General features: G+C 40.9%; 1 protein-coding gene across 3 annotated transcripts in view; it reads left to right on the forward strand.

Annotated features, from left to right (window-relative positions):
• The window catches only part of SYT16 (synaptotagmin 16), a 330,623-nt gene that overhangs the window by 271,785 nt on the left and 34,604 nt on the right, over positions 1-24,234 (forward strand). For 2 of the 3 annotated variants that reach the window (XM_055538272.1, XM_055538274.1), the window contains 2 exons: positions 3,056-3,496; positions 7,015-7,204. In XM_055538272.1, the coding sequence (XP_055394247.1) occupies positions 3,056-3,496; positions 7,015-7,204 (631 nt within the window). Of the gene's footprint in view, positions 1-3,055; positions 3,497-7,014; positions 7,205-8,674; positions 9,257-24,234 lie in introns of those variants that run through there. The other variant, XM_055538275.1, reaches the window with a different exon arrangement.

Raw genomic sequence — 24,234 nt, forward strand, 5'->3', positions numbered from 1 at the left:
CTTATTTCCTCTTCATCTCACACACTTACTATGCATATAAGTAGTTAGGGTGACAGGTTTGTGGGGGAGGAAGGTAGACACCATCGTTTCATATGAGATTTTGGATTTTGAGCATTAATACTGGCAAATCTTGGGTAGTTCTGGCTGGGCATATGATTTTGGGGGCAAAGAATGAGTTATTTAGGCATTCTAAGGCTTTATTCCACTCGCCCCCAAAATGAGGGTATTGAAAACCTATCTTATTAGGTTAATGAAAAGTTAATATGCATATCTAAAAAGATAATGCTTCTTAGCTGGATTTCCCAAAAGTACAGCTTACTTTGTTAGGACATGCAGTCCCAGGAATCAAGAGTGAGGGGCAAGGGAAGTGATACAGGGAAGGGAGAGCCAGTATGAGAGTGTATAATCCAGTTGTCTACCACTAAGTGTGACTCCTGACTTGATCTTGTGCAACTATACTATAAGAAACTGTAGAAATTAGTCCTAGGACATCTGTCCAAGGGGAGAAAAATTTACTGCATGGGGCATGAACCCCCCACATACTCTGGAGTTTATATTCATGGGTGCCAAGAAGTATTCTGTAAATTTCCAAGCCTTGACATCAGCGAATAGGCCTTTGGTGAGAGTTGAGAGTTACCTTGTGTGGGACGGAGGAAAGACTTTGTTGGTTTGTGCCAGACAGAAGCTCCTTAGAGCCCAGCCTGTAGGGGAAGAAGGAACAAGAGGCCAAGAAGGTCTGAAGTGTGTAAGAATGGGCTTTGCGTCCATAAAGGGTTTAGTGTGCTACCTGGTGTAAGGAAGGGCTTTAATGAGTGTTAACTGTTATTCCTTAAGGTCCAGCAAGCAATGTAGAGATGATCAAGGGTAAGCTAAAATAGATGGGAGTTTTAACAGAAGACTGTGACTTGATTTTTGAGTTGGCATAACTCCTTGGAGACTCGCTTCTAATATTATATCTACACTAGTCAGTTGTATTCAAAAGTCTCTATAGCAACCACTTTTATCACTTGAAACTAAGTACCTCTGAATAGAAACACTCACACATGAATGCATGCTCAGAGGAAAAAATGTAAGAAGCCTAAATTTTCCCTTAAACAAGGAGCCCAAGTTTTCTTGGTACACTAATGTGAGTTTTAAAAGAGAGGGCAATTATTAGACATCTACTAGGTGTCAAGTCCTTTAATTTTCACAGCAACCCTGTAAAGTAGGTATCATCTCCATTTTACTGTTGATTAAACCAGGAAGTGGGAAGGATTAAATAACTGCCCAGTGTCCTAGAGGTAGTATGTGGTAGACTTGGGATTCCTAACAATATCTCATTCCAGAGAATCATGCACTTTCACCTGACTTCTGTGGGTAAGTTTTGTTGATGAACATGCATTTTTGAGGTCTGTTATTATATTTTTTTTTTCTTAGAATCTTAATTTAATTTTTATTTTTTTAAATTTTATTTTATTTTTAAACCTGAAACACTGTATTAGTTTGGAGTATAGCCAATTAAAAATGTTGTAATAGTTTTAGGTATACAGCAAAGTGACCCAGCCATACATATACATGTATCTCTTCTCCCCCAAACCTCCCTCCCTTTCAGGCTGCTGTATAACATGAGCAGAGTTCCCTGTGCTCTACAGCAGGACCCTGATTGTTACCCATTTTAAACATCAGTGTGTACATATTGATCTAAAAATAAAAGAGTTCTTTATCTTAGCACAGCTGATACTCTATTACATAAAGAAGAACTGACTCTTATTTACAGTGAGAATCAGACCAAAATTTAGTCATGAGTAAGAGGCATGCCTTCAGAGGAAAAAATCAAATTATGTTGACATTAGTAATAGTGTGTTCGAGGGTGGTTCATCATAGCAAATGTGATTCAGCTCCGTTTTCTCAGTGACGGCATTGAATCTGACTGGCCGAGGTGAACTGCTGTCTAAAAGTGATGTTTCATACCAAGGGGCCATGATTGGAAATAAGCATCAGTTCAGTGATGAGAATAGATATCTACAGAGGCTTGTCTGAGCCGAGCATTTTCCCACAGCTTCCCAGGTGATGCTAGTGGCAAAGACCTGCCTGCCAGTGTAGGAGACATAAGAGATGTGGGTTCAATTCCTGGGTTAGAAAGATCCCCTGGAGGAGGACATGGCAACCCACTCCATTATTGCCTGAAAAATCCCATGGACAGAAGAGCCTGGCAGGCTACAGTCCATAGGGTCATACAGAGTCAAACACGACTGAAGCGATTTGGCACATTAAAACCTCACAATGACACTCTATCAAGCGGGCACCTTAATGCTCATTTTTCAGCTGAGGTCCAGAGAGCATGACCATTTTGGTCAGGGCCAAAAAGCTATTCAATGTTGAATTTTAATTTCAACCCAGGTGTTCTGTCCCCAAGCCCAGCGTTGTATTTGCTAAATGGCTGCAGGGGATGCCCTCCTAAACCCTTCCTACTCCAAGAGTGACTGGAGGCTAGCTGAGACTTCCTTGCGACCTGAGAAATGCAGAATCCCAGACCTGACTCCTGGTCCTACTGAATCAGAATTCCCAGATGATTCAAGTCCACTAGAATGTTTGAGAAACTCTATCTTAAACCTTTTCCACCATGTAGATAGACAGTCTATTAAAGGCTCACCTGTCCATGACCCCTGCTAGGATCCTTCTCTGCAGGGGCTCCTGGTTCAGAGAGCAAGGCCCAGGCAGAATCATTTCTCCTGGGAACTTAAGGAAAAGTTAGCTTATGGCAGTTGCATAATTAACTAATTTTAGACTTAGTATTTCAACTGGTTTCAATGATAGCACTTTGCAAATTGTAAAAGCTTTGTTCATTCATTCCAAAAGTATTCATATGCTTTGAAGGCTCACCATATGTCTGGTGCTGTACCCTCAAGGAACTCCCAGTCCGATGGAGAGACCAGGAAACAGACCTTTCTAATGTATGAGGTTATAAGCTACCAGTCCAAAAGTGTGAGGTTCTGAAGAAGCACAGAGGGGCACCATCTTTCCAAGATGCATTAGGCATTGTTCCATTTCTAATCTTTCCCTCTGTCTACAACAGGAACAGGACGGGACCAATTTTCAGGTGCCACCTGGGGTCCCAGAGCCCATCTCAAAATGTGGTGACCTGGATGTCATCTTTGAATATAGAGCTGCCAGCCAGAAGCTCACAGTGACCATTGTCAGAGCACAGGGCCTCCCGGATAAGGACCGAAGTGGCGTCAACTCCTGGCAAGTGCATGTGGTGCTGCTGCCCAGTAAGAAACAGAGGGGCAGGACAAGCATACAGAGAGGGTCCAACCCCATCTTCAAGGAGAAAGTCACCTTCGCCAAGCTGGAGCCCAGAGATGTGGCTGCCTGTGCAGTCCGCTTCCGCCTGTACGCTGCCCGCAAGATGACCCGGGAGAGAATGATGGGTGAGAGGCTCTTCTATCTCAGCCACCTGCACCAAGATGGGGAAATGAAAGTGACTCTTGTTCTGGAGCCAAGAAGTAATATCAGTGTGAGTATGTTAAATGGTGCTGCTAATGACGTGCTATGTTGGAGGATCTGGAATTGTCAGCCCTTAGTGTAGTATATTCAGCCTGTGAATTCAGACACCCTTAATTTAATTTCCATTTTGCCCTTCTCATTCTTGTGAGCCATGCTTTGCACTTCATGGTCCAGTGGGGTTTTTATTTGTGTGTGTGTGTGCCCATAGCCCCTATAACCTGATGGATGTATCCCTATCTGTTTTTGGACATGACAGCAGCAGAGTAAAGGAGGACACAGGGAAACTGCGAGAGATTTCTTGGCCTTCTCACTAGCTGATAAGTGGTTCTACCACCCATCCCCCTGCCCTGACCCCAGTGTACATCTCAGAGATGTAAGAGATACATCTCATGATGCATCTCAGAGATGGGGTTTTCAAAGTGAGGTTCTTAACAAGTGTGCCTGAGTAGGCTGTAGAGTAGCCCTGAACTCCAGCCACTTCTAAGACCTTCCATTTATAAGACTGGGCTTCTTCCACATGCCCATCTTCTATGTCCCTGGGTTTCAAAATAAGACAGGACAGCTTTTATATCTACAAACAAGTAACTCCCTCTTCCTGTGGGTTATATATATATCATCCAGTGTGAGGCTCTCCTTCTAAAAATCACATAAAAGATCAGGTAGTTATCATGGGCTGTTGGGCCAATCAGTCATTCATTCCAAAATGTTTATGAGTACCTACTACATGTCAGGTGCCACATAGGCAGAGGAAGGAACAAAATAGGGAATGCCCTTGCAAGGTGAACAAAACAGGTGATGCTTTACAATCTGGTGGAGGAGGGCGACAATAGACAGCCAGGGTAGAGAGTGACAGAGGCTGTATTTTCTTTTGAAGGGTCAAAAAATTATCTTTCAGGTGGTGGTATGACATAGAAAACAAGGAACCGAAGAAGCCAACCTAGGTGCCGTGTGGAAAGGGTCTCCAGACAGAGGGGCTGGTATATGTAGACACCAGCAGGTGGGAAGGGGCTTGACTTGTCTGAGGAAGAAGAAAAGAGCCAGAGAGTTCAGACTGTGCTGATGGGAGATCCAGCCACTTACATTTTTAATAGATGTCTCAAAATTCATATCTTTAGACTCAAAATCCTGATTTTTGCCTCACAAAATCTATTTTGGGCTTCCCTGGTTGCTCAGTGGCAAAGAATCCGCCTGTCAATGCAGGAGATGTGGGTTTGGACTCTGTGTTGGGAAGATCCCCTGGAGAGGGAAATGGCAACCCACCCCAGTATTCTTGCCTGGGAAATCCCAGGGACAGAGGATCCTGGTGGGCTGCAGTCCATAGGGTAGCAAGAGTCAGACAAGTCTTAGCGACTAAACAGCAATAAATCTATTTACCTGCAGTCTTCCCATCTTGGCTAAAGACAATCTCATGCTTTGCATTCAGGTCCAAAATCTTAGAAGTCATTTGTGACTTCTCTCCATCTGAAATCCTACTGGCTTTTTATTAAAAATCCAACCAGAGCCTGACTCTCTGCTGGATTATTGAAATGGCCTCCTCCTATCTCCCAGATTCCACCTTTGTCCCCTGTAAACTATTTCTAGCTTGGGGACCAGAAGGAGCCTTTAAGACATAAACTAGATCACATCTTTATTGTTGTGGTTCAGTCACTAAGTCATGGCTGACTCTCTGAGACCTCATGAACTGCAGCACATCAGGCTTCCCTCTCTTGTCTCTGTTCAAATCCCTCTTTTTTCCCTAAACTCAGAGTACAGTGTGTCTTAAATCCTGGGGAACAGAAGTCATGGGACTTCAGAGGAGTCCTGCATCATAAAGCATGGAGACAGGGATGCTCCCACCCCTGTAACTCTGTGTCGGACCCTGTGCTTTGTGCTGGAGGCACAGAGCTGAGTAGGGGAAATGAGCTGTGTGAAAGAACCTTGAAGTCAAAATCCTCCCATTTACCTGTTATTTGTTGAGCGTGATTATCAGCTAAGCACCGGACAATGCACTGTGACAGACTGAGGGGTTTATAATATAAGGCTGAGGATTTGAGGGGAGAGGCAAGCTGTGCAGTGACAGGTATCACAGTGCACACTTCTGCACAAGCCCAGGGGACGGGGTGGCCCTCACCCCAAACTAAGCAAGTATCTCCTTGTGGGATTATCATCATCCAGACAGCAGGGACTATAACGCATCTCTTAAAACTGCCTTGCCCTGTAGTTTATAAATTGCGTGTGCTAAATTGCTTCAGTAGTGTCCGACTCTGCAACCCTTTGGATCGTAGCCCAACAGGCTCCCCTGTCGTGGCAAGAATACTGGAGTGGGTTGTTATTTCCTTCTCCAAGTTTATAAATTATGTTCTATGAAAACCTCTGTGGGCTCTATAGGGATCCCGTGGCTTTGTAAATAGGGTAGTTTCCTAAGATGTTAAGAAATATTTGATTTCTTTCAATGCATTTATTTATTGAGGTTCCTGATGAGAAATTTTAGGAAACAATTGCAGATTTTGAGAAGAAAGATTTGAGCAGAGTCCAATGCACATGTTTCTTTTTCTAAAATTTATTTTTAATTGGAGGATAGTTGCTTTACAATGTCCTGTTGGCTTCCATCATACATCAACATGAATCCCTTCCTCTTGGACCTCCCTCCCATCACCCACCCTATTCTGCCCCTCTAGCTTGTCACAGACTGATGCACATGTTTCTGATGGAGGAGGTGGTGGCTCTAGGAGGCTGGCTCGCTGGCCCACAGAGCCCATTCCCACTGCTGCTTCTTGGGTGAGAGTCAGTCTCCTGATCTTTGCTCTCCTCCTCCCGGCGTGTCTGGTGCACAGGGGCAGATGCTTTGGAGAAGCAATACACGAATATATGACAGAAAGTGTGGGCTCCGCTGGTGCCTAAGGTTCCTAAGACACACAGTCCTTGTGTCAACTTCCTTACTAAGCAGTTGTAAAAGTGCTCATGTTCAATAGAATTCATTTCCATAAGAAGAAAAAAAAAATGTAGCATCTGCTGTATTCCTGACAACCTTAAAAAGCAGAACTGGGGGCCAAATGTTCTATGGGGTGGTGGCAGAAATGACCACTGGGTCATTTCTTTTCTGGTGAAGGCAAAATGCCTCCTATATTGCTGCATTCCTCAAGAAGCTACAGAAAACAGAAGCTGAACTCATGCCTGGGGTGGACGTGAAGCATTTAAGCACAAATTGCACAGGAGGGAATTTGGGTCTGCAGTAAATGTCTTCTTAGCTCTCCATGTATCTTTCTGGGTTTGATTTACACTAGTAATAACATCTTTGTCCGTTTTGTCTTTAGAGAGGAAAGGGTGAATGGAGACAGCGCTTGAAACAGATATGTCAGCTAATAACGCAGGGAATCCCATCCAGGACTGCGCTCCCCAGGCCCGATTATCATTCACACCGAGTGCGCCCTTAGTAATCTTTGGCAGCAGTGGAGGTTGGGGCCACAATTTCGCCAAACATATCGGCTTTCTGTATGGGAGAGGCGCACAGCCGGGGCCAATGGATCCTTTGTTGTTCTTCCCCTCCAGAGTGGAGAGTCTCCGCTCAGCCCATCTGCAGTGTCTCACAGTGATAGTGCTTCATCCACGCAGTCGCTGTCGCATGGAGGGGCGCCAGAACTGTTGGTGGGGCTGTCATACAATGCCACAACGGGGCGATTATCCGTGGAGATGATCAAAGGCAGCCATTTCCGAAACCTCGCTATGAACAGAGCACCTGGTAAGTTCATGCCTACACCCCCAGCTCTGGTCCTCCCAGAGGCAGGCAAAAGGTTGTGTCTGCTTTCATCTCAATTCTGTAACTTGTAAAATAAAAATGATCTTGGTGTGATTTAGACAATTTTTACCAAATGATACCTCTGGATTTTTCAAATACTTTTCTGTTAGATTGAAGGCTTCTCTGATACCTGGATGAATCTTGATACAAAACAGGCTGGCCTCTGTGAGTGTATTAAAGGGAAAAGAATGATGTATTTTCAGCAGCATAACATGTATGAACAATTAAAATCTGCTAATAGGCCCAGGCCCTCAAATACTTTAAAGAGGCAGAGTTCAGTCTTTGGAGGCAGGCAGACTTGGGATCTAACTCCAGCTCTGCTCATTTAACTGGTAGCTTTGCTCTGATCCTATAGATTTTACCTCTCTTTCTGAACCTCAGCAAACTCATCTGGAACAAAGGAATAGTAAGAGTACCTTCCTCGTGTGTTATTTTGGGGCTTAAATAAAATGATTTATGTAGAACATTTAGCATAGTGCCTGACACATAGTGAGCATGCAAGAAATGTGAGTGGTTATATTGTTGATGGCAGAGGAGATGGAGTAAGAAGATGTGGGCAATCCAGGCCTGACTCACCAGGGAACCTTCTGAGATTACCCCTGAAAAAAGCAACTCAAAACATACCCCATAGTGGCTGTCCAGGGCTGAGGAAGCCAGAATAAAAGTGTTGCTGCTGCCAACTGCCCAAACTGCCTCTCAGTACCCAAGAAACTAGCGACTGAACCTTGGAATAATGCTGCTGAAAAATCAGCTCACATTTAATGATCTTGCTCGTTAGCAGAAACAGCTTAAGAAAGGTTGGGAAGATGGTTTCTGCCTCACTTCTGTCTGCTGGATCTCATGCAATCACATCTAATTAGAGGAATCTAATTTATATCTAGAATTCTAGCTGCAAGAGAGTCTGGGAAATGCTGAGTCAGAGAAATGTTGAAATTCCAGCCTTTGGAGTCCAAGAAGGTAAAATAGATGGGGGTAGGGTAGAGTGTGAGTGAGCCTGTTCTCCACAGACTGCATGAGCCAATGGACTCTGACCTCACCTGTCAGCACTAGGTGAAGAGCCAGCCAAGCTGGTGGAAAAAGGTCAGCTCCTACAATCAAATCTGGACTCTCATTCCTTTTAGTCTCTACCTGTGCCACCACCCACAATGTCCCTGTTCAGTAGTATCTTATTAGTCAGTCTGTATTAAAGCCATTAGAGAAAGTCAGTAAGAAAAGCGCAACAGTCTGGATAACAGAAGAGACCAGGGGCATAAACCATATTCTGTATCAAGGCTCAGAACCACATAAGAGCTATTTAAAATCCATAGTACATATTGATTATTAATTGCATGGATAGACTCTCCTTTCTAGATATAGCTTTTAAAAAATAGCTCTGGATTTACTAAAGATCTGGATTTACTGCTTTCCCTGTAGAACTTTTGCTGGTCTCTTTTCCTGTCTTCTGAGATTTGGTGAGATCTGAACAATTTTGGGGGAAGAAGATGGTGCAGCTGCAGAGAATGATGGGGGAGATGGACCACACAATCGTTGGGAGGCTTTAATTTGCATGCTGAGAGGTTCCAGGCAATACAGGGGAGAAGGACAGTATTGTGGCTAAGAAAGTATCAACTGGAGGATGCCAAACTAAGGTTTTTGCCACTTGCTAGCTGTGAGTTACTGAATTTTTTTGACTCTGTTTTCTTATTTGTAAAATGGGATCATAATAATATATACTTTCCAGGTAGGGATATTACATGTAAAACTGTGCTTTGAGAATGGTGCTGAGGTATGTTTCCACATTTCTTTATAAAAGAAAATATACCAAAAAGGAAACTGTTATAACAAATATTTAAAACTGAGTAGGAAAACAAGGCAAGTCCTCATTTTGAAATTGATTTCCTTCCAGAAGTTTAAGTCATATTGGCATTTACTACATGGTTTTACATAGAATAGTGATGCAGTGTAACTGAAAATGTAACTGACGTACTGTATCTTTGCGACCAAAGTAATAGAAGACAATGTTGCTGTGATGCTATTAATTAAAACAGAAACCCAATAGTGAAGACAAAAGTTTTTTGTTTACATGAAATGCTGGTACTTAAGGAAAAGCCAGTTTAATTAGGAGGGACTGAGAAAGTAGAAGGTTCTTTTGTGGAGATTCTAAAAGGGACCTTTTGGTACTTTCAAGAGCTTGAGATGTTGATGATATTGGTCTTTCATTATGTCTCACTTCTTTATGCCACTAGCAGGACTTTGGCAGTCATCAGACAAGCTTAGGGTACAGTTTGAGTTCCCATATGGAAGAGAATAAGAGAGAGAAAGGATGAGGGAACAAGAGTTTTATGAGGTAACTGAGCAGCACTGGAAGAAAGAGAGGGAGAAGAGGACAGGATGCAAACTGGGAAATGAATGGGCCTGGAGTGGGGAATGGGGACACTGCCGATTGCACTCATGTCCATGGTGAAAGTGGACAGAGGGCAGGGGGTGTCCCAGGACCCTGCGTCAGAGTCCACCCTGAGGGAGCTGCCTGCCAGGAGGGAGGCGTGGGTAGAAACATGTGTGTGAAGGTCACAAATCCTGTGCTTGAGACCCTCAGCTCAGTGTTAGTGACCTCCTCTGTAGAAAGGGGTCATCAATCCTGCCTTGCAGGGTGGCATTGATAATGTAAAGAATGGTTCTTAAGGAAGTCCAAAGAAAAAGAAGTTGAGCCTGATGACTAGGAACTTCTATAGAATGCTGAAGGTGCTAAATCTTGATGGAAAGAGACAAAGGCTAGGATTTTGAAGTGAGGATCTTTTGTATCAAAGTATTTTGTCAGCCAAAAGATAACTGAATTTGCCAACTTGATCCAGCTAGATGACTGTTCTGATATTTTAAACTTTTCTTTCTAAGCAAGATAGAGGAGAGGTGGACTAATAATAGATGCAGTTACCCTTCTCTTTTCGGACCTTAGAAGAAATGAGCCACCAGATGTATGCTCCTCTCCCCAGATCCCTGGGGGAGAAAGCTCAGTGAGAGGCAGGTTTAGCTCTAGTGGGAAGGAGCTGGTGGGAGCATCCCTAAAGATGAGTGTCTACCACACCTCCCCACCCCAGAATGGTTAAAACTAAAAAGACTGATTCCCTCAAATGTTGGTGAGGATGTGGCAAATACATTCTTGGTGGGAGTGTAAAATGGAATAACAGCCTTGGGAGAAGGCCTGGTGGTGTCTCATACAGCTGAACATGCACTGAAAATCCAGCAGTTCTATTCTTGGGCATTTGTCCATAAGTTAAAAAAAGAGACTTTCATTAGAAGGTTTATAGCAGCTTTATTATAGTGTACAAAAATGGCAAAGAGCCCTTATGTCCTCATAATTGAATAAATAGATTAAGATATGTTTCTATAGTAGAATACTATTCAGCAATAAAAAGGAATGAAATTAACAGAGGCATTCAACAACATGGAGGAATCTCAAGAACATACCAAGTACCTACTGGATGATTCCATTTATATGAAGTTCTAAAACAGGCAAAATTTGTTTAAACATATGGTGAAAAAAAAGCAGAGGAGTGGTTGCTTCAGGATTGGTATTGCTATCAAGATGACTGGGCATGGACATGAGGGAGTATTCTGGGGTGATGGACATATTCTGTATTTTGATAGGGATGTGGGTTAAATGGATGTTTGCATTTGTTAAAACTTACTGAATGGTGTTAGGCTTTGTGCACTTCACTGCATGTAAATTTCACCTTATAATATGAAAGAACCATAAATTATTGAACTCTAGTTAATGAAACATGCTGAAATGTTTAGGGGTAAAGAACAATGATGGCTACAGGTATGACAGATTGATAGATGTATAGATATATGAGAAAGCAAAGTCTGTTATCTCAGGCTACAATAGCAAAAATACCATAGGTTGGGTGGCTTAGGCCAAGTGTACCCAACCTCTGGGATCTAATGCCTGATATCTGAGGTGGAGCTGATGTAACATTACTAGAAATAAGGTGCACAATAAATATAATATGCTTGAATCATCCTGAAACCATCCCCCCACCAATGCATGGAAAAATTGTCTTCCACAAAACTGGTCCCTGATGCCAAAATAGTTGGGGACTGCTGGGTTAAACAACAGAAAATTTTTTTCTTGCAGTTCTGGAGGCTGGGAAATCCAAGATCAATTTGGATTTGATCAACTAATTTGGTTCCTGATAAGAACTCTCTTCTTGGTTTTCAGGCAGATTTCTTCCTGTATCTTCACATGATGGAGAGAGAGTACCTCTATCTCATGGCTCTCCTTCGAAGGGCACTGATCCCATTCATGAGGGCTCCACCCTCATGACCTGGTTACCTCCCAAAGATCCCACATTCAAATCCTGTCATATTGGGGATGAGGGCTTCGACATACGAATTTTGGTAGGACACATCAGGCCATAGCATAGGTGGAACAAAATATGACAATTGAAGAATCTAAGTGATGAATATATGGGTATCCACTGTATAATTATTTCAAATTTTCAGCATACTTGAAAATTTGTTATAAAATAGTAAGCATAAAAATCTGGTCTGGTCTGGAATAGTTCAGTTGGGCTAGGTAGATAAAAATAAAACATGAATGTAGCAATTGATAGGGAATACTGTGATGGGCATTACATTGTTTTTTAAATTATGTTGACATCTCAAGGTCCACCCTTGACTCAATCTTGGACAAAATAGACAGGGTATCAATCAAATAACCTAACGGCATCTTCTATAGCATCCTTTATAAACCACATCCATCCCAAGACAAAGTATATGATCGGGCATTTCTTTCTTTCTAACTTTAACCTTTTCTCTATTCATCAGATAGATAGATTTTTATATCTACATCCCTCTTCCTGCCATCTTCCTTCCCTCCCTCCCTTCTTTTCTCTTTCCTTCCTCCCTCCCTTCTTTCTTTCCTTCCTTCCATTTTGGTGAAAATGCCCATATTATAAAAATTTAAATATGTTTACATATATTTTTCAAAGCATAGGTGGACCAGGGAAGGTAACATAGGCTATTTGAAAATTACTGAAACTATTCCATAGAACCTATTCAGAAACAATCCGTAAACAAGTTAACAAAATGAACTAATCTTAGCTCAAGGCAGGTAACAATGTGTCAAGAACCATTCCAGGCACTTTCAAGGTGAAATCTTAGTACAAGAGATCATTATTGTTGTCATATTTGCCATTAAGATAGCACAGGCTAGTCTACAAACATGATGACAAGGAATAGTCTCCACACGGCAGATGATCTAGGTGAAAATCCCTCTTTCAGTGTCTGCTAGACATCTGAAATCCTTATACAGAAGCTTTTGAAGAAGTCACCATTGAGAATTAGAAGCATTTGATTATCTTTTGAATTTGGCTTTGTGGGAAAACAATTCACTAACAACTAACTAGCAACTCTGTTCTGTTCTTTTCCTGTTTCTTTTCCTACGTATACAAGTCTGCATTTTAAAAAGTTAGCTCTTCTGTTGGCAGGTTCTGTTTCTCCATCCTTCTCCAGTGCGTTACTGCGTTGTGTATATATACACACATATAATGGTCCCAGTCAAAAATTACCATTAAGATGTCCCCTCTAGTTAAAAACAATGCGTTCCCCAGCCTCTCAGTGTGCGCATGATTAGCCATATGTGATAATTACATCCCCAATGGTAATACTTACAGCAGCAGCATATTAACCTTGTTAGGCATTCACAATAGCAGAGACTAGAGGAAGGAAAAACAAAAAAGCAAATCAAGCAGGCTTGTGTTTAGTGTGAGGAACAAATGCGAAGTGGGGGGTAACCTCTATGGATGAAACACAGGGGGAAAAGGACTGCACAGAAATGAATATAGGATATACCACCTTCTTTTAAAATCTTGGTCCAGTTTTCAGTTAGGTATAGTAAATACTTATTAATAGCCATTACGTGTTCAAAATTAAGGCCAATACATATGAAGATTTATGTGCAGCCATAACTTATTGGCTGCGTATGTGATATTCCTTTACTTATATCACCTCATTTAATTCTCACAACAATGTCAAAGTTAGAAAATCTGAAAAGCAACAGGAGAGAAAATACAGTTAGCACAGTATGTGAGTTATATCTCAATAAAACTGATTAAAAAAAAACCACTCGGCTTTCTTCCGAAGAATGACAGACTGAAGACAGCCTTGTTAACAGCAACCACAGAAGCCTGAAGACAAGGGCAGAGTATCGTCACAGGCTGGCGAGAAAAACACTCTCAACTTATTATGCTTTTCAAGTGACAGAAGAATAAAGATCTTTCTTTCTTTTACAAAGCTTGAAAGGGTTTATCACTGGAAGAACTACTAACTGGTATGATTTCAGGGAGAAAGAAATTGAACCTGAAAGGAGTAAAGTGCAAGAAAGGGAATGAACAACAGGAACAAAAAGATCAACATGTGAGCATGTGCAGACTGCATAAAGCAGAAACAGCAAAAGTGGGAAATGTGCCTGATATTGGGACTACAGCAATAATGTGGAACTGAAATTCCTAGCAGGAATAGTATGAAAGATGTGAAGGGGAGACCGAAATCAAAGACTTCTAAGGTACTTATGCTACTTAGAAAGTGGGTGAAAGTGAAAGTCACTCAGTCATGTCTGACGCTTTGTAACCCCATGGACTATAAAGTCCATGGCATTCTCCAGGCCAGGATACTGGAGTGGGTAGCCATTCCCTTCTCCAGGGGATCTTCCCAGCCCAGGGATCGAACCCAGGTCTCCCGCATTGCAGGCGGATTCTTTACCAGCTGAGCCACAGAAAAAAGGTAGAGGTATTGATTCATTTTGGACATTAAATCAAGGGTGCATGTTAAAATTTCAATCCAACTTTTAATCCAGTAGAGAGACTAAATTAGAATAAAGAAAATTCAGTTAATCCCATAGAAAGCTGAGATATTTAAAAGCCTAGAAAATGCAGAATAGATGGCATAAACAAAATCAATAAAAATAAATCAAAATATATTGGTGATAATAATAAATGTCAAGGGACTAAAACTGCTTTGTTAATGATAGATATAGCATTAGGTTAATATTTCTCTTCCTCCCAATCTCTCCCTCTCTCTCTCTCCTCACATCCTCTCACTTCTACTACATTTTATATTGGGTGTCCACCTAGCCTCATAATGTTTAAGAAAAAGAAACACTAATTACCAACAAATTGGGCTTAGTTCTGGAATGCAAGAATGACTTAACATTAGAGAAATCTAATGTATTTAATAGCTCACTATACCAACTGATTTATGGGAAAACTTGATCATGTCAATAGTTGCAAAAGAAGCTCTTGATGAAATACACTATGCTTTATTGGCAAAAATAATTCATAGCAGATGAATAATAGAAGATGTATCAGTATAGGCAAAGTTATGGTGCAATAACAAATGCTGCAGAGTTCATGGCTTAATACAGCAAAGGTTTATTTCTCCCTTTCATCACAATCCAAAGGCAGGCAATGCTCCTCTAAGCTAGAAGTAAGGGATACAGATTCTTTCTATTTAATGAGGTGATAATATATTCAAAATGTGACCAGCCTTGTTGTCATGGAAGGGGAAGAGACTGGGGGAATGACTGACTTCAGCTGTGATTGAGGGTAATGTATTACTTCTAATATTCTATATTCAGAAGCCAGTCACATGGCTCAGTCACCTCAAATCTGGTGTGAAGTCTTCATCCTTAATTTGATACTTAACCCAAGTCACTATCACATTAATCAGCCAAGAAGGTTTATTGAGCCTTTGTTGTTTGAAGCCTTTAAAAATTTATCTCTTACTGTTTGGAAATCTGGAAGCAAGGAACTTTTCCAATCACAGAAACGTCTGAATTTCAGGATTCTCTTTCTCTTTCCTTGCACATTTATCTTTCCCAAGGGTACTTTTCACCTCTCCCCAGCCTCTAGATGAAACCAGTAGTAGTGAATACACACTTCTAACATTCTGTTTTTCAATTTTCCCTTATAACTACAAATATTAAGCATATTTGCTTCCTTCCAAGTGATAGCAGATGACAGTTTACCATCACTTAATGTGGATGATGGATCTCCACTATCCTAGCCTCTGATAGGAGTTTCTCCATCACCTGGCACCCAACTTCTAGGCCAGTGGTCTTCTTGTATTTTTATTTTAGTTGCATTCCATTTCAGGTTTCTGAATACTTTGTCACAATTTTGTCAGGAAAATACAAAATAGTTCAGTTCAGTTCAGTCGCTCAGTCGTGTCTGACTCTTTGCGACCCCATGAATTGCAGCACGCCAGGCCTCCCTGTTCATCACCAACTCAGCTATATTTTGAATCAGAAGTTGTTTCTTATAGGCTTTAAGCATGGGAAGTCTGGTCAGTAAAGGTAAGGAAAGCTCTCTCCAGGAAATCCAGAAGTACAGGCATCACAGGAAAGGTACCGGTACAGTCTGAGCTGTGCACGTGAAGGGAGTGGTTCTCATAAGGATCTTCGAATGCCATGGGTGAACACCCTGCTTTGCCATCTGCTTGCTAATTCCTGTCCACATGCCTGCAACTGATGTGTGGCCTGAAAGGATTTGGGGCTCCCCTTTCCTTTTGCTTTCCAGTCTCATACAGTTCACTTTCATTAGTGAAATCTAACTGGGATCTTACTGGCAAGAGATTCAGGGGAATGTAATTTTAAGTTTGGTAAAGAAAAGAGCTTAGAAAGGCAGAAATGGTATTAAATGTCAACAACTAGCATGTGGTGGAGAAGTGTTAGTCGCTCAGTCATGTCCAACTCTTTGCAACCCCATGGACTGTATGTCCATGTAATTCTCCAGGCAAGAATACTGGAGTGGGTAGCCATTCCCTTCTCCAGGGGATCTTCCCAGCCCAGGGATCGAACCCAGGTCTCCCGCATTGCAGGCGGATTCTTTACCAGCTGAGCCACAGAAAAAAGGTAGAGGTATTGATTCATTTTGGACATTAAATCAAGGGTGCATGTTAAAATTTCAATCCAACTTTTAATCCAGTAGAGAGACTAAATTAGAATAAAGAAAATTCAGTTAATCCCATAGAAAGCTGAGATATTTAAAAGCCTAGAAAATGCAGAATAGATGGCATAAACAAAATCAATAAAAATAAATCAAAATATATTGGTGATAATAATAAATGTCAAGGGACTAAAACTGCTTTGTTAATGATAGATATAGCATTAGGTTAATATTTCTCTTCCTCCCAATCTCTCCCTCTCTCTCTCTCCTCACATCCTCTCACTTCTACTACATTTTATATTGGGTGTCCACCTAGCCTCATAATGTTTAAGAAAAAGAAACACTAATTACCAACAAATTGGGCTTAGTTCTGGAATGCAAGAATGACTTAACATTAGAGAAATCTAATGTATTTAATAGCTCACTATACCAACTGATTTATGGGAAAACTTGATCATGTCAATAGTTGCAAAAGAAGCTCTTGATGAAATACACTATGCTTTATTGGCAAAAATAATTCATAGCAGATGAATAATAGAAGATGTATCAGTATAGGCAAAGTTATGGTGCAATAACAAATGCTGCAGAGTTCATGGCTTAATACAGCAAAGGTTTATTTCTCCCTTTCATCACAATCCAAAGGCAGGCAATGCTCCTCTAAGCTAGAAGTAAGGGATACAGATTCTTTCTATTTAATGAGGTGATAATATATTCAAAATGTGACCAGCCTTGTTGTCATGGAAGGGGAAGAGACTGGGGGAATGACTGACTTCAGCTGTGATTGAGGGTAATGTATTACTTCTAATATTCTATATTCAGAAGCCAGTCACATGGCTCAGTCACCTCAAATCTGGTGTGAAGTCTTCATCCTTAATTTGATACTTAACCCAAGTCACTATCACATTAATCAGCCAAGAAGGTTTATTGAGCCTTTGTTGTTTGAAGCCTTTAAAAATTTATCTCTTACTGTTTGGAAATCTGGAAGCAAGGAACTTTTCCAATCACAGAAACGTCTGAATTTCAGGATTCTCTTTCTCTTTCCTTGCACATTTATCTTTCCCAAGGGTACTTTTCACCTCTCCCCAGCCTCTAGATGAAACCAGTAGTAGTGAATACACACTTCTAACATTCTGTTTTTCAATTTTCCCTTATAACTACAAATATTAAGCATATTTGCTTCCTTCCAAGTGATAGCAGATGACAGTTTACCATCACTTAATGTGGATGATGGATCTCCACTATCCTAGCCTCTGATAGGAGTTTCTCCATCACCTGGCACCCAACTTCTAGGCCAGTGGTCTTCTTGTATTTTTATTTTAGTTGCATTCCATTTCAGGTTTCTGAATACTTTGTCACAATTTTGTCAGGAAAATACAAAATAGTTCAGTTCAGTTCAGTCGCTCAGTCGTGTCTGACTCTTTGCGACCCCATGAATTGCAGCACGCCAGGCCTCCCTGTTCATCACCAACTCAGCTATATTTTGAATCAGAAGTTGTTTCTTATAGGCTTTAAGCATGGGAAGTCTGGTCAGTAAAGGTAAGGAAAGCTCTCTCCAGGAAATCCAGAAGTACAGGCATCACAGGAAAGGTACCGGTACAGTCTGAGCTGTGCACGTGAAGGGAGTGGTTCTCATAAGGATCTTCGAATGCCATGGGTGAACACCCTGCTTTGCCATCTGCTTGCTAATTCCTGTCCACATGCCTGCAACTGATGTGTGGCCTGAAAGGATTTGGGGCTCCCCTTTCCTTTTGCTTTCCAGTCTCATACAGTTCACTTTCATTAGTGAAATCTAACTGGGATCTTACTGGCAAGAGATTCAGGGGAATGTAATTTTAAGTTTGGTAAAGAAAAGAGCTTAGAAAGGCAGAAATGGTATTAAATGTCAACAACTAGCATGTGGTGGAGAAGTGTTAGTCGCTCAGTCATGTCCAACTCTTTGCAACCCCATGGACTGTATGTCCATGTAATTCTCCAGGCAAGAATACTGGAGTGGGTAGCCATTCCCTTCTCCAGGGGATCTTCCCAACCCAGGGATCAAACCCAGGTCTCTTGCATTGCAGGCAAATTCTTTACCATCTGAAACATCAGGGAATAGGGAAGGGAACATACTTAACCCTGATGGTGAGCATTTTAAGAAAATAGACACTAGCTGTCATTCTTAATCTTGAAATCCATCAAGAAAGAAATAAGGATTCCCATTAGAATCACTCTCACTCAGCATTACACTGGAAATTCAAGGCAATTTAGTAGAATAAGAAAAAGAAATAAAAATTTAAAGCTAGAGAAGAGGAAACAAAACTGCCATTCTTTATAGAAAACATGATTGTTTGCATTAAAAATGCAAGAAAACCTATAAATTTAAACTAATAACATTTTTGAATACATCCTTGTTTTCTAATACATCAAGGACAGATAGAAAGTAGAGTTTTAACACATTAATATATATAAAAGTAACAGTAGCTATGGTATCAAAAGATAGCATTAATAAAAGATGAGCAAGAAAATTATTTAAAAATCACAACACTTTTTGAAATACACAAAATAAAACTAAATAGATAGATGAACGTGTTTATTGGTTCAGTTCAGTTCAGTTCAGTTGCTCAGTCGTGTCCGACTCTTTGCGACCCCATGAATCACAGCACGCCAGGCCTCCCTGTCCATCACCAACTCCCAGAGTTCACTCAGACTCATGTCCATCGAGTCAGTGATGCCATCCAACCATCTCATCCTCTGTCGTCTCCTTCTCCTCCTGCCCCCAATCCCTCCCAGCATTAGAGTCTTTTCCATTGGTTAGAATAATCTATATTGTGAAAATAATATCTTTCCTTGAATTTATATATCCGGTGCAATCCCAGTCAAAATCCCCACAGATTTTTTTTTTAAAAAAGGACTTGACTAACTGATTCTCAAATTCATATGCAAGAGCCAGTTAAAGAAAGAGATTGGAATAACTAAATTTTTAAAAAGATGATATAAGGATTCTTCCTAACAGATATCAAGACATATTCTAAAAGGATGATAATAAATATCAAGTTAAGGAAAGGACACTAAAGCTAGATGCTTGATATCTGATCAACATTATATTACAAGTCAACTGGGAGATAATGGGCTATTTAATGTATAATGCTTCTGATTTGGGAAAATAATTAGATCCTTACCTCACGCCACATACAAAAATCAATCTTAGGTGGATTAAAGATCAGATTGAAAAATAAATTCATAGAAGGAATGTGGAAGACCATTGAGTTTGGATAGGATTTCTTAAACAATTTTTTAATGTGTCGACTGAAAAGAAAAACATTGATAAATCTGACTCCACAGAATGTAAAGCGTTTAAACTGCAAAAGTTACTATACACAAAGCAAAAGGATAAATCACAGGCATGGAGAAGGTATTAACAATAAAAATAACAAGATTTTTGTCTCTGGAATTTATAAAGAATCAATAATCCACTCTTAGGGATGTATTAGAGAAATTCTCAAATGTTGGTATGATATAAAATACCAAAGTGTTCACTGAAATCTTTTCAATTCTTTCTTATTAAAAACAGATGTCCATTAATTAAAATAATGAATAAGCTACTTGTGGTTTATTAATATACTAGAACACCGCTGCTGCTGCTGCTAAGTTTGCTTCAGTCGTGTCCGACTCTGTGCGACCCCATAGATGGCAGCCCATCAGGCTCCCCCGTCCCTTGGATTCTCCAGGCAAGAACACTGGAGTGGGTTGCCATTTCCTTCTCCAATGCATGAAAGTGAAAAGTGAAAGTGAAGTTGCTCAGCCGTGTCGACTCCCAGCGACCCCATGGACTGCAGCCTACCAGGCTCCTCCGTCCATGGGATTTTCCAGGCAAGAGTACTGGAATGCGGTGCCATTGCCTTCTCTGACTAGAATACTATGTGCACTTAAATGAATCACTGGTGTATACAACAATAAAAGTAATATAAAAAATTTAATGCTGAATTCAAAAGAAGACAAGCTTTGGGAGGATATATAGTAAAATGCTAAATACTTTTAAATGTGTGAAATAATTTAAGTATATTCTGGATAGCTTTATTTACAGCTACTTTTATAGTGAAAGGTTAGAAATATACATAAAGTTGATGAATTCCAAATCCAGGAGAGAAATTACCTGTAGTGAGAGAGGAAACCAAACAGGATGTAGGAGGGATACTCAAGGATCTTCAGTTGTATTTTATTTCCTAAATATCAAGCAGAAAGGTCAATGCTGCTGCTAAGTCGCTTCAGTCGTGTCCGACTCTGTGCGACCCCATAGACGGCAGCCCACCAGGCTTCCCCGTCCCTGGGATTCTTCAGGCAAGAACACTGGAATGGGTTGCCATTTCCTTCTCCAATGCGCATGAAAGTAAAAAGTGAAAGTGAAGTCGCTCAGTCGTGTCCCACTCTTAGCGACCCCATGGACTGCAGCCTACCAGGCTCCTCCGTCCATGGATTTTCCAGGCAAGAGTACTGGAGTGGGGTGCCATTGCCTTCTCCAGAAAGGTCAATAGTAAATATGAAAAATGCTAAATATCAAATGGGGCTTCCCAGGTGGTGCTAGTGGTAAAGACCCCACCTGCCAATGCAGGAGAAGTAAGAGATGCAGATTCAATTCCTGGGTCAGGAAGATCCCCTAGAGGAGGGCATGGCAACCCACTCCAGTATTCTTGCCTGGAGAATCCCATGGACCAAGGAGCCTGGCAGGCCACAGTCCATAGGGTCGCAAAGAGTTGGACACTACTAAAACAACTAAGCATGCATCCATGATTGGTACTTAAGTATGGGTAGTATTAATATTATTCTCTCTTATGTATATTGAAGATGTTTAATAATTAGGAATACATTAGAAGCTAAGGAGAAGTTAAATGACCAAATTCCTTTCCTTTGCCCAGAGAATCATAGTGCCCCACCCCCACCCCAAGGCTAAGTCTGTTACAAATGACAGACCATCATGCTGCCATGGGGCAGCTGTTTTGTATGACCTATGTAACTAACTTTTGTGGTATTGCATTATTTCTTTGAAAAGATGACTCCTGAATCCCAAATGACATAGGTTTGTGCCATGATAAGTTGGAAATATTTTGCTGTTACAATTTTTTTTGGTTCATGTGGTGTCTTCTTTGTGGAGAAAGTGAGTGACCCATAACACAGTTGACGGGCTGAGTCAGAAGGACAGCATCCAGAACTACCAGGGGATTGTGACCCATTCAGCCTGTTGATGATGGCTTTATGTTGCTAGAGACGCTGAGAGGCATCTGAATCATCAACAGAAGATAAAATACTGCTTGGTGGTGCTCTACAGCAAGTATTACACTATCAATCCCAAAGAATTAAAACAGCTCAGTAAAATTGTGTATTTACTTGACCTTTTCTCTTCCATTCTGACTGATGCTCATTGAACCCTCAAAGACTCCAACCTTACTCCTCACTATTCCTCACAAGCAGAATTTTCTGGTCATAGCCCTGGATAGCTAAAAGTAAGCATATGATTATTGTCAATAATTTTGAGCTGGAACAGTCGGCATGGCATTTCTCTTCTGGTCAGATGTCCTCAGACTGGATCGTTTATACTTTTATTATTTCCCCCTTTTGTCATATATGTACAATTCAGCTTCAGTGATGGTGGTTTGGTTGTAAATAGCCTTTTTTTAAAAAAATATACATTTATTTATTTTAATTGGAGGTTAATTACTTTACAATATTGTATTGGTTTTGCCATACATCAACATGAATCCGCCACAGGTGTACACGTGTTCCCCATCCTGAACCCCCCTCCCACCTCCCTCCCCGTACCATCCCTCTGGGTCATCCCAGTGCACCAGCCCCAAGCATCCTGTATAATGCATCGAACCTGGACTGGCGATTCGTTTCATATATGATATTATACATGTTTCAATGCCATTCTCCCAAATCATTCCACCCTCTCTCTCTCCCACAGAGTCCAAAAGACTGTTCTGTACATCTGTGTCTCTTTTGCTGTCTTGCATACAGGGTTATCGTTACCATCTTTCTAAATTCCATATATATGCGTTAGTATACTGTATTGGTATTTTTCTTTCTGGCTTACTTTAAATAGCCTTTCTCATAATTAGAAAATAATCCTCTGACCAGGAGAAAGCTGGAAATTGCTCTCTTTGTGAAATGAGCAAGTCTTTGTTTGCAAGATTAATTCAATTCCCACTGCCATAACTGGCAGCAGAATTGCCAGATCAGTTTGGTGACTGGATTGAACTTTTCCTCCAGGAATTGTGTAGCTGTACAGCTGCAGAAACACAAGTTCACTCCCTTATTGTCAGTTTGCTGACAGCTTTTTCCATAGAGCAGTTTGAAGAGTGGAGAGCCATTTTTCTGAGAAAAGTGTTTTCACACCTGAAGTGCAATTTCACACCTTGTGTTTCTCAGCAGATAAGTGCATAAAATAACACATCAAACCGGAATAGAAAAAGATCAACATAGAAAGAAAACTGCAGGTTGTAATTTGTTTCCTATCTTACAGTGCCTTTGTAGAGAATGATAAATTACAGGGATCTGGGTTTACACTTTAAAAAGTTTGACTGGTTGTTAGGTGGGGAAGTGAGCAGTAAACACTAATCGGCCTTTAGCCCACATTGAACACAATGTACAAAATGATAAAATTTGGGAAACACCAAAATGTAGATTTTTTTTTAAAGGATAAAACACATATAAATTAGTGGCAAAAGTTGTAGTTAAGAGAAAGTCAAGATATTGATACATTACGTGATTTTAGTAAAAATAGAGTTGTCTTAAGATATAATTTTTTATAATTATCCATTCAGGAATTTTAGCAAAAGTAGTAGATTATGTTAGTACTTACTTTCTATAAATGACTAAACCTATGATGCTGGTGACCATCTGATGGCATTCTAGTGCAGGGGTTATAAAATGAGGGGTTTAGCTCCATTTTGCAAATTTGAAAACTTAAGTCCAAAAGAAAACAGAAAGTTGAGCCTCCTTGATGGTCACAAACATTCATTATAAAATATTTAATATTTATTGAGTGTCTACCACATGTTAGGCATTAGACCAGGCATGGGGTACAATGGTTAACAGGGAAATCTCTCTTTCTCCCATCTGGGAACTGATAGTTTTGCAGCAAGTAAACAGGCGATGGAAATACTGGGTAATGAGTGCTGAGAGAGGTAAAATTATATTTTGATGGAGCCAGCAGATGGTCAGCATGGGGGAAAGTGGTCATCCAAGATTCTTGGATAAAGTGACATCTAAATCAAACTAATGAACGACAGTGGATGAGGTGGTTGGATGGCATCACCGACTCAATGGACATGAGTTTGAATAAACTCCTGGAGTTGGTGATGGACAGGGAGGCCTGACGTGCTACAGTCCATGGGGTCGCAAACAGTCGGACATGACTGAGCAACTGAACTGAACTGAAAGGTGGGTATCATTTGGGATGTGGAGGCATGTATAACTTATGCAGAGGTGAAAGAGAAGCAGGATGGGTTGGGGGGATGAAGGTAGTTCAGTGGAGTGGGGATGTAGCGTATAAAGACAATGGAGATGCACAATGAAACTGGAAGATCAAAGGATCAGGGTGTGTAGTCTATTCTGAGAAATTTAGTTTTTTATCCTGAGACTAGAGGGATGTATTGAAGGTTTAGTCTTTGTTTATTAGTGAGAGTGATACAACCAGATCTGTACTTTATAAAGACCCCTCTGATTATTGTTGTTGTCCAGTTGCTCAGTTGTGTCCAACTCTGCGACCCCATGGACTGCAGCACGCCAGGCTTCCCTGTCCTTTGCCATCTTCTGGAGCTTACTCAGACTCATATCCACTGAGTCTGTGATGCCAAATCCAACATTCGTCCTCTGTTGTCCCCTTTTCCTTCTGCCTTCAGTCTTTCCCAGCATCAGGGTCTTTTCTAATGAGTCAGCTCTTTGCATCAGGTGGCCAAAGTACTGGAGCTTCAGCTTCAGCATCAGTCCTTCCAATGAATATTCAGGACTTTATGGTCCAACTCTCACATTCATACATGACTACTTGAAAATCCATAGCTTTGACTATACAGA

The sequence above is a fragment of the Bubalus kerabau genome, chromosome 10 (genome assembly GCF_029407905.1).
Source record: "Bubalus kerabau isolate K-KA32 ecotype Philippines breed swamp buffalo chromosome 10, PCC_UOA_SB_1v2, whole genome shotgun sequence".
NCBI lineage: Eukaryota > Metazoa > Chordata > Mammalia > Artiodactyla > Bovidae > Bubalus > Bubalus kerabau.